The 15,904-nt window shown below is 40.2% G+C and overlaps 1 protein-coding gene across 1 annotated transcript in view; it reads right to left on the bottom strand.

Moving 5' to 3' along the window:
• The window catches only part of pcdh17 (protocadherin 17), a 66,375-nt gene that overhangs the window by 33,793 nt on the left and 16,678 nt on the right, over positions 1-15,904 (bottom strand). The window contains exons 2-3 of the mRNA XM_085356148.1: positions 4,925-4,983; positions 4,321-4,493 (exon numbers count right to left, since the gene is read on the bottom strand). Coding sequence (XP_085212274.1) covers positions 4,321-4,493; positions 4,925-4,983 — 232 coding nt within the window. The remainder of the gene's footprint in view (positions 1-4,320; positions 4,494-4,924; positions 4,984-15,904) is intronic.

The raw sequence follows: 15,904 nt of genomic DNA, 5'->3' as shown, positions 1-15,904 counted from the left end.
GATTCAAAATTAATTGCTCCGAATAAAAAGGAAAAAAAAAGAAGGAAATTGTGGGGAATCAAGACCCTTTGAAAAAATACAGTAACGCAGGAGTCTTAAGATTAAGGCTGCCACGGGGGGAAGATGGGTGAATATTTAAGATGGATTGAAGTCTGAATAGTTAGTTTGTTTCCAGTGTGCAATGGAAGAGAAAGCTTATTATTCAACAACATAACTTTTAAAAGACTTAATTTCCTCCTGATTGTTTCGGATGTAAAAATGTAAAGTCATGCCCTCTTTTATTTTTTATCTCCAAAGTGTTGCAAGGCCATAGTGAGGACTCTATGATATCCTATACGTATAAAAGTAAGGAATTCATTATATACTTTTATACTGAAATTGCAGATATTCCCCACATTATGCACATTATGTTCACATAACATAACAGAGTATGTTTTTAGCTATTCAACTGTCTATTTGAATAGCTGTATTCCCTTGTGTTGTCTTGTTGTTGTGTGTGTAAGTCGGGGGGGGGGTCCTATTCCTCTGTGGGGCAACCTGCATATGGCCAATAAAGCATTCATTCATTCATTCATTCATTCATTCATTTAGCCACCTACTAAGCCACTGTAGCAGCAAATACCTTGACCAAGACATAGTATGAGTACTGACAATAAAGATGAAGTCAATCTGAAGCCAATGCTGACCAACTTCAAATTTCTTGGGTTCTAATTGTAACGTTCTTGATCCCTTACCAACTTTTTAGGCAAGGAAAATGTTTAAAATCCACCAGGGAGGCAATCCAATTTCATAAAATGTACCCATTATATATATATTTATACATATAAACTGTTCGCCTCCCAGCTCCCAGGACTCACTCTCTTCTCATCACCATAAATTGCTGAACACCTACAGAGAAGACAACCATCTTGGAAACAAAGAGCTAAATACGGCATCATCATTTATTTATGTAGCAGATCTGTGCGTGCACTTACATCACTGTTTAGTCATATTTGTGCCAGGAGTTTGTGTGCGTGCGAAAAATTGACAAAAGTCTGACATTTCCCCTTATTCTGAGACATTCACGAGCTGTGGGATGCTGTGGGGGTGGGGATTTTTTATCACCCCTCAACAAATAACAGAGGAAAGTACATTTCATCACTTTCTACCATGCCGTCACAGAAACACGTCTCTCGCTGTCTTCCCTCACTGTACCCACACTGTCCTTGTAGTATCATATCCTCCCCCTGCCCCCCACCCCCTCCTCTTCTGTCACACTCGAGTATCTCTCTTTAAAACAAGGCAAGAGGCGTTTTGATTATCATAATCCAGTCGCAGCTAATTAGGATAGGTCAGCTGGTACAGTTAAACAGCATCCGGCCCCTTCTATTCTTTCTGCTCTTCCTCAATCATCAGCTCTCTCTCTCTCTCTTTCTCCATTTGCTCGGACAGCTATATCAGTGGGTAACATCTCCCAACACCACTGCCGCCTGTCTGTTCGTGATAGCGACTGTGGCAGTCATCTCCACAGAGGCGAGCGATGTGCTGCCAGCCACTCCGCTAGAGCCAGACAAGCCCACATTAATGTCTGCTGCAGCAGGCACGCTGGAGCATCAATTAATCGGCGTTTAAAACTGGCAAAAAAATGCATTTGATATACGCTTAATTATAAGCTCAATATAAGCTTAATTAATACATTGCTACCACTTTTGCGGAGCTAATTAATCAATTTGAGAGTGATCTGTGGTGCGAAGATGTCCAGATGATGTTGTCTAGCAGGATACTGCTGAACACTGGGCATCAGAGGAGGCGATGGATTGCACGGACGGTACGAGGTTAATGTATGTTACTCGTGGCAGTTACTGAAAAAGAGGAGAAAGGAGGAAAAAAGCCAACGAGAATGTTAAAAATAGAAATTAAAATAAAAAACAAAGACACAGTTGTAGATACGCTGTAGGCTACAACCTAGCAAGTATAGGGGCTATGACTAAAACAGGGTTGGGAATTGATTGGGACTTGAACTACATGCTTTGTGCACTTGTAGTTCTGTTTATACGGAGCCAGTGAATGAGGCCGCAGTGTTCTGGCAGGAAAGCAGAGAGAGCTACAGAGAGTAATTGGGAGGGCTACGCTTAGAGGGAAACAGAGGACTTAAGATGGGATGAACGAGGGAAGGAGAGGAGGGGGGCAGAGAGGGAGAGAGAGAGACCTATGAAGGAGATGCTAAGTGCTGAGATCTGAAGAAAATAAGCCTGCAGGAATACGACCCCAGAGACAGTGACCAATGACAATCTCCCTTTTCTTTCTCCTTTTTTTCTCCCATCTGATAATAGACAGACCTGCGTCCTTCCATGTGGAGCACGAGAGTGCGCGCGCGCACACACACACACACAAACACACACACACACACACACACACACACACACACACACACACACACACACACACACACACACACAGAGTTTTATTTAAATATTAGGCAGAACCTGACTGTGGCCACATCATATTCCCTTTTAATAGTTCACGTTTGAGTTTCCTCTATTGCATTTATTCTTTGATTTTTGGTTATTTTTTTAAAAGAAAGTCTCATCAATTAGGCATAAAATGATTCAGTACCAATAAAGACAACAGTAGCACTAAGAGTGACTGACCATGACTGCATCGTGTAATATTTAGGTGTGGTTTAACTCACAGCGAGGCCTTTCAGCATTCAACTGGTATTTTTGCAAGTTAATAAAGACAAGCTGGAACACCGCCAGAGCGATGTGTACCACACCTCACTTCTCACTACCACTCCAGCACCAGGGTTTGGCCTCCTGCTCCAGCCCTCCCCCACAGGCCTAGCTAAGCCTGCATGTTATTGGCAAAACACAGCCAGCTGCAGCCAGTTAACTGTCTAATCTCACATCAATCGATTTCCCCAAACAAGGAGCGGTAGAGAAGTGTAACGAAAGTCATGGAGCGGGGCTGAAAACAGAGCAGAGGGTGAGAATAAAGTGAGCGAGAACAGGCAGTTTATAGCCCTTCACTGAGCTTCCAGCACCGCTGGCCTTCGCGCGTATATGTGCGTATTGATGCGATCTTTTGTACGAGAACAAGACATTCCTGATCGAAGCAACACGCAGGAAGGGCGGAAGGACGGGTCGCAGCTGGCGCAAAGGCCGACGGGGTCAGCACACATTCGTCCGACACCACCAGCAACAGCTTTTGCACGCCGACTAATGCCCCAAACTCTCTCGTCTCCCTTTGTCATGTGTCTTGTGTGTAGAAATGCGATCCATTTACTCCCTCTTGGACAATTAAATGAGAACATTTTCAAAATGAGAAACATATGGAGCTTTTTAATTGTCCAATTTCTCTTGCCAACATGTGTGGGCTTTTTTTCCCATTCTAAAAACCAGTGAAAAGGAAAAAAAAAAAACGCTATCCAGTGAGACATGCATATTGCAGCACAGAGTGTTGCACAAATTGTCATTGTCCTTCCGCAAGAAGTAAAAACAGCCCGTCTGTTCCCTGGATTAATAGCGTCATTATTGAGAATCCATGTTCAGGATACAGGACTGTACTGCCGCATCCTGTCAGCCAGACTTGGGAAATCTGTATCTCTGTGGGAATCTGTGTTTTTCCTAGCAGGTAATGATGCACGCCGATGTACACGACTGGCTGAAACCACAGGGAGAATTTCACCTTCCCGCCCTATCACCTTACACCACACCCGTGTGTGATCTTGACTTCCTGCTTCCTTCCCCTGACCCTGCACGAATCATGTGAGGTCGCTGGGGTGCGAGGGACCCCAACAACTCATATCTGGGGAGTTATTGTTCTACACATGTCATGTGTAATCTGCCCGACCCGCAGCGCTTAGAATAATTATTCATATTTAATCACCGCAGTACAAAGCTACATCGCCTGCCGCTCACTAAGTCATTTTCCATGTTACATTATCAAAGTTTCAGAGATGGGTGCTCGAGGAAGGGGACTAAATGGAGAAGCTGAAGTAGTTGGGCTTATAAAAACATAATGGGCTTGTCTGCTTTGATAAACTGAGGACGTGTATAGAATGCACACTCGCTCACACCCTCCGATACAACCGCACACCCCCATGCACTTTAAATGTGAAAAGTGCAGAGAACAAAGTAGGGGAAATAAAGTAGCCAAGTATAAGTTCAGATTGGGAGCGCTCAGGCAAGTCAAAAGCTCAACCATTAATACAAATAACTTGAGCTGAGCACAGAAAACGAATTGAGTCCTTTTTTTCTTTTTCCCTTATTCAAGTGTGTTGGCCTGCACGACGCTCCTTTATTTCTCGTGTAATCACATTTTTTTCCGGTAAGGGCTCACCTTCCTCCAGGGGTGGTGGTTTCACGCCTGCAGCCTTCAGCTTGAGGGCTTCTTTTGCAGACATATCACAGCAGGAGCCTTTGTTGGTGTCCTGGTCACTGTCAGCCTGGTCGCTGTCACCATGACCGCTGTCTCTGAGGCTTGCTCGCTCAGGGTCTTTGAATGTTGAACTACTACACAAACAAACAAATAAAAAAAAAGGACTGTGAGTGCTGAGTGTGGTGGAGGATTTCTTAGTGGGTGTTTTTTAACCCTCCAAGGAAGTTTAGAGACACCATTCTTGAATGCCAAGCAAGGAACATTATTATAATGATTTAAGGATTTAGGATGTAATAAAATGCTTCTAAAAATACTGCACAAGCTTTGCTGTCTGCTTTGAGTCCAATCCTGTGTGTGATAATGTTCTAGTAACACAGAATATTTTTAGTGACCGACTTTCAAGCTAATTTAATGTACACGACCGTCTTCTTCCTTTTATTACTCACTACAGTTCATTGTCAGCGCAGTTAATGTTAAAGTAGTTTGTGGGGAATAAAATAAAGCTGAAAAAAACGAACAAACAAGGGTCTGATGTCTAGTCAAGGCCACAGATCTCAACCCTTACCTTTGAACAAACTGTTGTCTGCTACCCATATAATTAGGCTCCGTGGGGAAATTGTCCGTCTGTTGAGAAGAGAGAGAGACAAAAGTATGTTGTAAGCACGAAAGAAATGAGTCCTGCTGCGAAACAAGAATTCCTAGTGACATATGATTAATTATGCATAAAAAAATAAGGCAGAGGACAGATTAGGGGTGATAAAAGCTATAAAATTAAAAAAAGGGAGCCCTACATGGCCAAGATTTGAGCATTTCATTAACCACATAAGGCAGGCTAATTAGCCATTTGAGAGTAAACCACAGAGCTGAACATCAAATCTGGCAGACATCATATAATCAATGAGCGCTAGGACAACAGTCTCGATGAAAATAGAGAACATTGCCGATACGGTTCTGGAGTCCTAGTCGGACTGTTTGTGCAGAATTTAAAATGCTATTTGCTCCTTGTTCCTTTAACAACATCTCCACGGGAATCTGCTGACACTCTAAGAATATCCTGCACTTTTTTTTGTCCTTTCTATTTTTGTGCACAAAAATAAATTGTTTGTGAGGAAGCGCATCTTGCATGTGCTGGACCCTGTGGTGCTTTATTTCATATGGGTAACCCGATCGCACACAGGGGCCTTCTACTAACGTGAATCGATAGGAAACTAAAACACATGCACATGGATGCAAAGAAACAGAATGACGTCTGTGATAAAGCATAGCAGTATAATGAAATACTGGTAGAAGCCCTACTGCATAAACAGGATAAAGCACCGTATGACTTGAAGTTTTACAGGGTAGATCAGTGTCGTGGTTTTGATCATGTTAAAGGAAAATCTTCAGAATTTCCAGAAATAGCTAAAGTTACAAAAAATGAAAAAAACTTGCAAGATATATAGACTTCTCAGCAAAAACACAGGGAGAGGGAAAGTTATATGCTTATATTTAGGCGAAATTATTGCGAGGATATAAACCAAGTCATGCTCAGGTAGGGAGGAATGGCGGAAACAAATGTCTTTGAGAGATATAGCTTTCATAGTGTTGTAGCAGTATTCATCACAGCAACACAAATAATTACCCTGTGTTGTGCACAACTCTCTGTGTCTTGAATTCGTGGCGGTTAAATGTCATGTTTAGTGAGTAATGTCTACTTGTGCCAGAGTTTTTCACATGCACAGCTTGACTCACAGTCGATAGAGTATTTCAATGTCATCCGTGCGCAGCGGTGGCTCGGTATGAAAAAGGGTGTGTGAAGGTCAGGCGGGCCACCTCAGTTCTTTGACCTTCCATGCTTTCGCCAGCACCTTTATCTCTACCTAAACACTTTATTCTGCCTCAGCCTTCAACCAATACTAAAAGAAAACACCCACAGAATATATCAAAGACTGGAATCTGACCACGAAGTAAGGAGAAGAATGAATGAAATCGTTTGGCATTGAAATGATAACAGCCTGCGTTTTTTTTTTTCTTTTTTTTGGAAAAGAGAGTTGGGAGTTTTTATATTGATGTGCCCCTTCTGTACTTTTATGACCAGGGTATCAACCTTGGGCATATTTTTCAATCAACTCAGCTATGTTAGCACTGAGCAGGAGGAAAGGACATTAACAGAAAATAGTTTTCCTGCCGGTTATATGGTTTAATTTATTTTCCACACCTGTGCACACAAAACAAATAATATCCTTGTGAACAGAACTTTTACTTTTTCATTATTACAACAGACTCAAAAAGTTATTTTTTGTCATCCACATGGACCAAAAAACCTTGAAATGTCAACGGTCTGTTGTACATTAGCATTAAATTTGCTTTGATTAGCACGATGAATGGAAATGCACATCCCCATTGCACGGTAAATACGATGGTATTTTGTTTGGTTTGTTATCAAAAAGGGAAAAGAGACATTTCACACCTAAATTACATGCTCCACCCCGCACGAGCCAATAAAAAGCACATTAAGCCACTTCATAGGACCCTGTTTCCTGCCAACTATTCCAGGCTGATCTTAAGGCTCCATCTCTTCCTGCCTGTCTGTACTGCCCAACCCTTTCACTACAATGGGCCCCTTTCCAATTAATGGGTCGATAATAGCCGGCACGAGATGCTTTGTACTGAGCCGGTCAGCGCCCGCAATGAATACAGGATAATCTGAGGGAAGGTGATAAAAAGTGGATCATGTCTGTTATCTTACTGTTATGATTTCTAGTAGTATTATTAAACGCTGTATCAAAGAGTTAATTAATTAGTTTAACATTACAAGTGCAGCTGACTGTTTCATACTGCGTGTTTCCCAAATGTGAAACCTCATGAAAGTGATCTGAATAAAAAGAAAAAAAAAATCTAAGTAAATTGAGTGGAACTAAACTGACCAAAACTGCAGTATCTGTATATTTGGCCTATGATGGTTAAAAATCTGACTCATTTACTGGCCTAAAATATGAGTTTTAGACCTTAAAGGCTCAGAGAAGCACTGAACCCATTTAACGCGAGATGAATTCAGTAGTTCTGGGTCGATCTACTTTGTGCAGATATGATCAGAGGTTAGGTTGTTTGGTAGCGTGGATGAAAATTGCAAAAGCATGTTGTCGATTTGAAGTGAATGATGCGTTGTATCTGCTCCATGTAGCAAGGCCACAGAGGTCAGAAAGATACTGAGTACAGTGAGGCTGAGTAAGTGTAAAAAGCTGCACTCTATTCTGTATTCCCATTCAGGTCCCAAGACTGACCGCTCAGACAGCCGGCCGATTGAGACAAATGGGACGAGCATATTGGAGTGCTATTCTATTCTCAGGGCATGCTGGTGCATTTTGGGGCACTCTTCATTTCTATGGGGCTATATTTGTGCATATCAGCCTATGTGTGTGTTTGCGTGTGTATTTGATATCTTAGGTAGGAATGGTGAACGAGGACAAATTGCAGATTCTCTTTCACACATCAATGGATTGCTCTCTTTTATTCACAGGAACAAGAGTACACCCCCTCCCTCCACCTACCCTGTTAGGTATGATACATGCATTTGTCCTTTACTGTCTGCCAGGAAAACACACACGCACACACAAACACACATTATTCTCATTCAGTGTATGCTTGTGAGCACATGCGTTTCTTCACATCAGGCAGTGCGAGTGGCTCCTACTCAACCCCTTCTCTGTAAGCTAAAAGATAAACCCTCTGTTATTATGCGTTGCTATGTATCTGAGTGACATCATTCCTACTGGAAAACTTAGAGCGGATTAGCTAAAGCTATACAGAAAAAAAAACATGTAAAACAGAGAAAATTAAAGGAACCGATCATTTTTGTGCAGTGGAAGCTGGAAATACATGAAAACAAAACACACACAAAAAAAAAAAACAGAACGTCAGTAACATAGTAGCTCTTTCTGTTCATGACTCATCACAATTTAGAGGTTATTGTAATGTGCAAAGTGCAAACACAGAGTTACAGGTTTTGTTGTCTTTTGGCTCTATTGCGCCCACCAATAAGAACTAAAATCCAGCGAGAAGTCAAGGAGGCTGGCAAACAGCAATGTCCACAACAAACTTATCTCGTTTCACTAAAATCTGACCAATCCTGTAGGGGAGCAGTGATTCCTGTGAAGCAACAAATGCAACCTTGATTAATAAAGGCTAATTAGTTGATCATTGTGTGCAAGTTTCACCAACATCTTAACTTTACCCAGGAGGTAAAGTGACAGGAACAGGCAGACGGTGGACGCCTCGCCCATAAAAACTGAAAACGAAAGGCATAAAAGCAAAGGGAAAAACATCTTAAGAAAGGGGTGGAGACAATAATTACACTGCAATGATAATCAACTGGCTCAGATGCACAAGGGATCAGATCAACTTAACATCCAAATATCTTCCTAGAGACAATCAACCAATCAATCAATCAATCAATCAATCAGTCGTCAGTTAAGTAAGGCTCTTACTTAACTTCTAAATAACCTAAAAGGGGTCCAGTCCAAACAAGTAAACCAATGACAACTCAACAACCACAGTTAGCCCGTGTGAGTCTAGATACTACTTTAACATTGTTTCAGCAACAAACTGGTGATTTGTGCAAATGGATGTTTAGTGTAAAGAAAGGCCTCTTTTTGCTATGTGATACAAAAAAAACCCCCCACTGGACTGTTACTTTCTGTGACTAATCTCAAAGAGAAGGTCGTCCGATATAACACTGCAAATTTAAAGGTTTTTTGATACATTTTTTTAATTTGTTTTTTAACTACCAAGCACACAGGTAATGGTGAGTGACCTGCAGGCTCTGTGTGTACATAGTCTAATGAACAAGGAACAAGAGAGAATAAAAACAATCATAATATACCAACGATGGCAGAGCCTTTCACCATATCAGACTCAGGTTATTTTACACTAGAGTTCAGGTTTCAGGTTTCTCCACCACAGACAGAAGAAGCAGCGCTCGCAGCATCAGAGAGGGGTGCGTATCTGCAGCATCCCCCTTCCACGAGCACGTTGTGCGAGTGCTACGCATTACAACTCTGCCACAAAGCTTCCACCTTTTTCGACAGCATTCCACGTGCCGCTCTTCCCTCGACACCACAGAGACTGGCAGTGGAGGAGGAAATAGCTTCACTCCTGAATAAGGAAGCAATAATGACAGTCCCTCAGCCAGAGGCACAGAGGGGCTTTGTCTCCAGAGTTTGGTGCTTTAAAGTCATTTACAGCATTATGTCTGAAGAAATGAGGCACTGCATTCAAAAAAAATTTCAGTAAAAAATTACAATTTCAGATGAAATGAGATGCATTTTGTATGCAGATACAGTCATCTACAAAACCGCCCTCATTAATATAGTCAGAACGATTAAATCTTTACTAATAGCACTCCTTCAGTTATACAGAGAAGCTTCTTATAGTTTTACACATTACTACGCAAAATGCCATACCCTCCCTCCCCCCTGGTAATGGGCTGCTCTAATGTATAAACATCATCATAAAATAGTCTTTGAAAGAAGAATTTTTCACATTAAGACAATTTTGGATTTCAAGGTGACATGGCATTCTTTAGACATATGTGGCGCAGGCACGATACGCAGGCTGAAAATATGCCTTTCGATAGGACTATGAAGGCTTTCTCTAAGGGAAAACATCTTTTTGCAACGTTTTATGGTATGTTGCACACGGACCTATCTGACTCCACTCTTCAACTCTATATCTTTTTTTAAATGTAAGTGCTTTTAGTTTGGCTTTGATTTAGCCCTGTAAAGCCTCAACCATGAAATAATTGCTAGAAAGTTCACATTTTGGGGGGAAACCTGAGATTTTATTGAACCTTCTGACCTAAAAAACGTAACTGTAATAATGTAATTATTAATTAAATTGTATCAAATTAAAAATATGTGCCATTGATTTAGTTCTTTTGTGGGGGGGGAAATCACACTTATATGGAGGTCTCAAATCATCTCATGTATGCAGGGACAAAAGAAAAATCCTTTGCAATTATTTTGAAGTCGCTCTACTCAGAATGACAAGCAAAAAGGAAAAAACTCTGTAAATTTCTCCGCTGGTTGCATTTCTACCACACGTCAGCGGCACTCAAACACTTAAATACAACCTCTAGCATAATTCTAAGGTGCCCGGGTGAGCCGTGCTGTTGACAGAAGTTCAAAGCAGTAGTTAAACTGGTGTCTCCCATGTGTGAGCGAGTGCAGCTGTATAAATGACACGAGGCACAGCTAAAATCAAGCATGCGTGCTCAGCAGCCCTCTGTATAAAGCAGAGAAAAGGCTAAAAAAAAGGTTTCTTTATGCAGTGCTGTGAATCATCAGGAAGGGGCATTCACACCTGGCCTGTTGTTGTTTATTTTGCCACACCTCTAGTACAGCAACCTTTGAATTCAGCTACTTTAATTTTACAGATATGCTGATTATGTGTACACATGAAAAGAAACCCTGTGGTTGTCTTTTCTTATGAAAACAAAAACACATCGATTATAAGAACATATTGGGAAGCAGGTTTGATATTTTGCTTCCAATGAGCCAAAATTTTAAAGACTTTCTGAAGGTCTTTTCAAAGTTATTTCTTTTGACACTGGCTGCTTTTTCACTAACTTCAGCTCAGTCCTTGTAACTGACCGTTTTGTTTGAGCCACAACACTGACCTATGAATCATTCAAGTACAAAAAAGGGCACCTAAGTGGAGAAAAGAATCAGTGTTTTGTCTACATAAAGCAGACACATTAGCAAAAAAACAGTTTTAAATGTATCTTTAGCCACTTTGTTACCAGTAGAAATGTTGCGAAAAGGCAATTTGTTTAGTTGACTTGATAAAAATCTATTTAAAAAAAAGCCAAAGATAACACAGTGTCACAGACATAAAAGACTATTTCTGCTCCAACAAGGTAATTCTCAAAAAGCTATTAGCTAAAAACCATATGCACATCATAATGTCTCATTATGGTGTGCATTTGAGAAAAGTGGAGCAGTGAAAGACAAAAGAAGAAGTGGTGACCCTGAAAACTACGCACAGCAGATGAATAGTATCTGAAAATCGCAGCCTGACTAGACCTGACTAGGGCTGTGCGATATGACGAAATATATCGGATGACAAAATGAAAATATCTATCGTTTCGTATTATACACTATTGTTTGTTTCATGGTAGGGCTGGGCGATATATCGAGTTTTTTTAAAATATCGATATATTTTCATACGAGATATAAGATGTGACAATATCGTTTATATCGATATAGTCTATGTTACGTTATAATTATACTTGTGGAGCCGCAGGTTTGCCTCTCTTTCGTCCACTTTTGTCTCTACGCAACGTTACTCGGCCTCGCCTCTCCTTCACTGAACACAACTCCCCCTCCCCCATAGCTTCACCTGCAGGCAATGACAAGATGAAAGCGGAAAATCTCCGTTAGCGAGTTACCATGTGTGGGGCTGGACGGCGTCAACGTGTTAGCGAGCTAACCGCGCTAACGACATGCAGCCCGGAAGGGCTGCACGGCCTAAAATCCTTTCATTTTCTCAAAAATCGACAGTGCGCAATATGTATGAATTCTGGTTGTGCTTACTGACCGCGAACCGATTTTATGTGGTACACAGCGCTCAGCAATCTGTCAAAAAATGTTTTAATATGACTTTGCTAAGCTACGGAGCTGCACCGCTTGATGGATTGTCGGAGGATTACGGCTACCGGGGAGGAGCCTCGCGGAGTGATACGTACTGTGCTTCAACGTAATATTACCGTACTGTGTGTGTATAAGGACCACAAATGGCACCTGTTCAGAGACGTGGTGCAGCTGTGAAATCTGTCTCTTTGTTATTATGCTCAGCGTCTTCTAGTTTACATTTTGACTGCACAATTGTGAGCTTTTTGTTATGCACAAAAACAACATTGTTTTCTTTTATTTATGGACCATGATTATTTAATAAATGCTGATAATTTATTTTTGAGTAATTTCTTCATGTACATCTACGCTGTATGTAAATAAAAGTGCCCGTGTGACATCTGGGACACAGTGTGACTAAGAACTCTCTTTTTGTTCTTAACTTATGGCTTTAAAAAAAAAATCGAGATATATATCTTATATCGCCATGCAGCTAAAAAATAACGAGATATGAATTTTGGGTCATATCGCACAGCCCTATTTCATGGTATCGCAATATTTTTTCATCGTTTAGATGGTCACCACGTGGATGCAGGCACAGAGAAAACCAGCATGGACAGTGAAGATGAGGCAGAACCAGGTAGCTCCAAACAGAAGGACCAGTCACAAAAAATCGAGGACCTTATTCCTACCTCTGCAGCATGGACATGGTTTGGTTTTGAAAAGTCTGACATGGACAGAAAACTGTACTATGCAAATTATGCCACAAACTGATCCCCACCACAAGTTCAAACACGACAAACCTCTTCAACCACCTAAACAAGAATCACGTGAAAGCGTATGGAGAGAGTTTACAGATGAGAAGGAACAAAAATGCACTATTTTGAGATGTATCGTTATCGGGATGAGAAACGTCTTATATTGGGATATGAGATTTTAGTCATATCGCACAGCCCTAGACCTGACTCGGGACCTGAGAAATGCATCTGGCCCTTCAGTTTATCCACCTACTCTTTCAAAAAAGTCTCATCAGAAATTGTCTCATTGGGAGGGGAGTGTCAAGAAGCAACTGATAGAAGGCTGAGGTACACAAATTACACAAGAACTGGTCTGAGAATCAGTGGCAACAAGTCTTATGGAGGCCGAATCCAAATTTAAAGTTTTCAGTTTAAACAATATGCACAGAAGAGATCAACAGTAAGCATCTACGGGTATCTGTAAAACATGGTGGAGACTGGTTTGGGGCTGCATTTCAACCAGTGGTGTTGGACCACTGGATGGCTGGATTGACAAATATGAATGCAAAAAAGTACTACTACTACTAACTATTCCTGAAGACTACTTATAGAAATTACAAGAAAGCATACCTAAGAGAGTTCAGGCTGTGTTGAAGAATAAATGTGGTCACACCAAATATTGACTGTCAAGCTCGTTACAATTGTACAAGCTCTGTTTTTGTCTTATATGCTGTATTAACATCTATGTTTGCGTGTATTTCAATAAATCACAGCAGCTATTTCCCATTTTTCTATCAAATCATAAGGAAATGAAGGTTGACTGAAGAATTTTGAACATTACTATATGTATTTCCTGCATTCACAATGCTGCATCCTTTTGTCCATGCATTATGAAAGAGGGTTCATTTTATTTGATTTGTTTTTTCAGAAATTCTAAAGGAAGAGAAGAAAGCAGAGTACATCTTGTGAAATCAGTGGCAGCACAACAAAAACATATCAGTGGGGCTTATCTCAGAATATATTGATTATTTGTCCCACTTGTAGTGATTTGTCATTTAAAGCATCTTTACCGACAGCCTTCCAATCTCTTGTACTGAACTCCACTTCAGTACCATGAATCTAATAAACTCGGGCTGAATAAACTTGGCCACTGTGTTAAAGGTGCCACTGCCTTGAAATACTGTGTTTTATTAAAACTACTACAGGGCTTTTTGTAAAATTGCTGGTTTATTATGTAGCTGGTGACTCAGACAGCTCTAATCCAACTCAATAGTCTCATCTTGTTAATCATGGTTTGCCGCAATTCATTATTCATAACAAATGCATTTCTTTTTATTCTTATCATTTATAATTTTTTATATTTATTGTTCATATTCATTTAGTGGGAGTGGGGGCTTTTCTTCATTAGATAGGGCTAAGTAGCACTTTAGAGGCTTTTATGTATAGTCGCATAAACAGCGTGACCTCTCCATTGCATATTCATTCCTCGCCAGCAAACACACAATATTCATAATTTGTATGCAACCACTCTGATTGATTGTCTATTATTTTTGGTTGACCATACAGCAGCATTAGAGAAACTATTAGGGGCCCAGCAGAGTGCATGGAGTCGCCCAACTGGCACAAGGGCTTTTTTAAAATTATTATTCTTAGTCTTTATTTAAGAAACGCTGCACTGAAAAGAAATCAGAAAACAGAAAAGAAAGAGATGAATTGTTATTCAAACCACACCATAGTATAAAAGACTAAAATCAACGATAGGTGAGAAGAAAAATAGAAAGACAGCCTGTGTGATTACTGATGATATATCATTCCATTTGAAGAAGAGCCTCAGCAAGTGCATAATATATATAATTTTCTCTTCTGTCTACAAATGACTACTTTGGTAGCATTTCTAAGGTAGGATCTTTATGTGCAACTGGGATTGCTGCATCTGCCTTTAAGAGTAACAGCTATGAAAGAGTCTATCAGTTCTAAGAGCTGCTTTTGTAAAGCACATTCATCTATTTGTAATAATGTTTGTCGTTTAATTTTCCAGACTAAATTACTTGGAGAGCATGAAAAGAACACTCTGGGGGATAAACGCAGCCTGAGTCTAAGAGATGGTCAACAAAGCATTGTTAAAATCTTATTCTTAAGCCTGTCATTATCATCTTGAGAATCAACTCACGCACAATAAGAAAATGCAAACCTCTGGAGAGAGTGCATATCCTTGAACTTGTTTCCCTGGCTTGCACTTACACACAAACTTCACACACACACTCTCACAGGTACAGGAGATCTGACAACCTAGCCTGTTTTATAATGCATGAAAAATCAAACGATGGGGTAAACTACATCCTGCATAAACAAAACGCCACAGACGGCTTGTGTCTTAATACGCAGTGATAGAGAACAATCTGTTTACCGCAAAATTATAATACATATATATAAATATAATTACCAGTTTTTAACTCCTTTGCAAGTAATTGTTTTATTAATTGGCTGATTAAGCCCGTACTGAGCGAATCATCCTTATCTAACTAAAACGAACAACATTTCATAAACAACAATAATGCTGACCAACATCCCCTTGGGGAAAGATTACAATTATCTGCCACACTGGCAACACACAACACATGCTATGTACTATGGCAAACTGTCAGTGTCTCTCTTTTTTTTTCATTCCTTTTCCTAAATGAAAGTAAACAAAATGAATGTGACCCACTTTATGATGCATCTGTGGTATGAAAATGCTCCATTCATAAAGAAGATTGATCTGATCAGACCATCAATGAGGGAAATGCAAATGACTCTTAATAAATATTTAATGTTAATAAAAGCATCCTCTTCCTATACATGTTAGAAATCTTGAAATCCAGACACTGGAGGTTTTGTGTATACAGGTGCATACCTTAAAAGCCAGTAGTGCGATACTAGTAGTACTATAATACCATGTGGGGTAGTTACTCCATTAGGCATTAGCGAATACTGCCAATCAGAGGTATGACAGTTTTGTCATTTTTTTAATCTTTTTTTTTTTTCGTTTACCTATAACATCCCCCAAAAATAGAATCATTCTAGACATATTTTTCAAACATAAGAAACAAAAAAAACCCCTAAGAATGCAATATTGTAAAATTGCACTGCCTGCTCACCAGCTGCTGTACATTTGTCTTTAGGCAAACCAAATGTGGGATTGCTGAAATGCCATGCAAGTGG

The sequence above is a fragment of the Diplotaxodon limnothrissa genome, linkage group LG1, assembly GCF_057381915.1.
Source record: "Diplotaxodon limnothrissa isolate DT_005_m linkage group LG1, D_limnothrissa_male_GT1.1, whole genome shotgun sequence".
Taxonomy (NCBI): domain Eukaryota; kingdom Metazoa; phylum Chordata; class Actinopteri; order Cichliformes; family Cichlidae; genus Diplotaxodon; species Diplotaxodon limnothrissa.
Note: the sequence above shows the minus strand (reverse complement) of the source record. Positions and strands in the feature narration are given on the sequence as shown.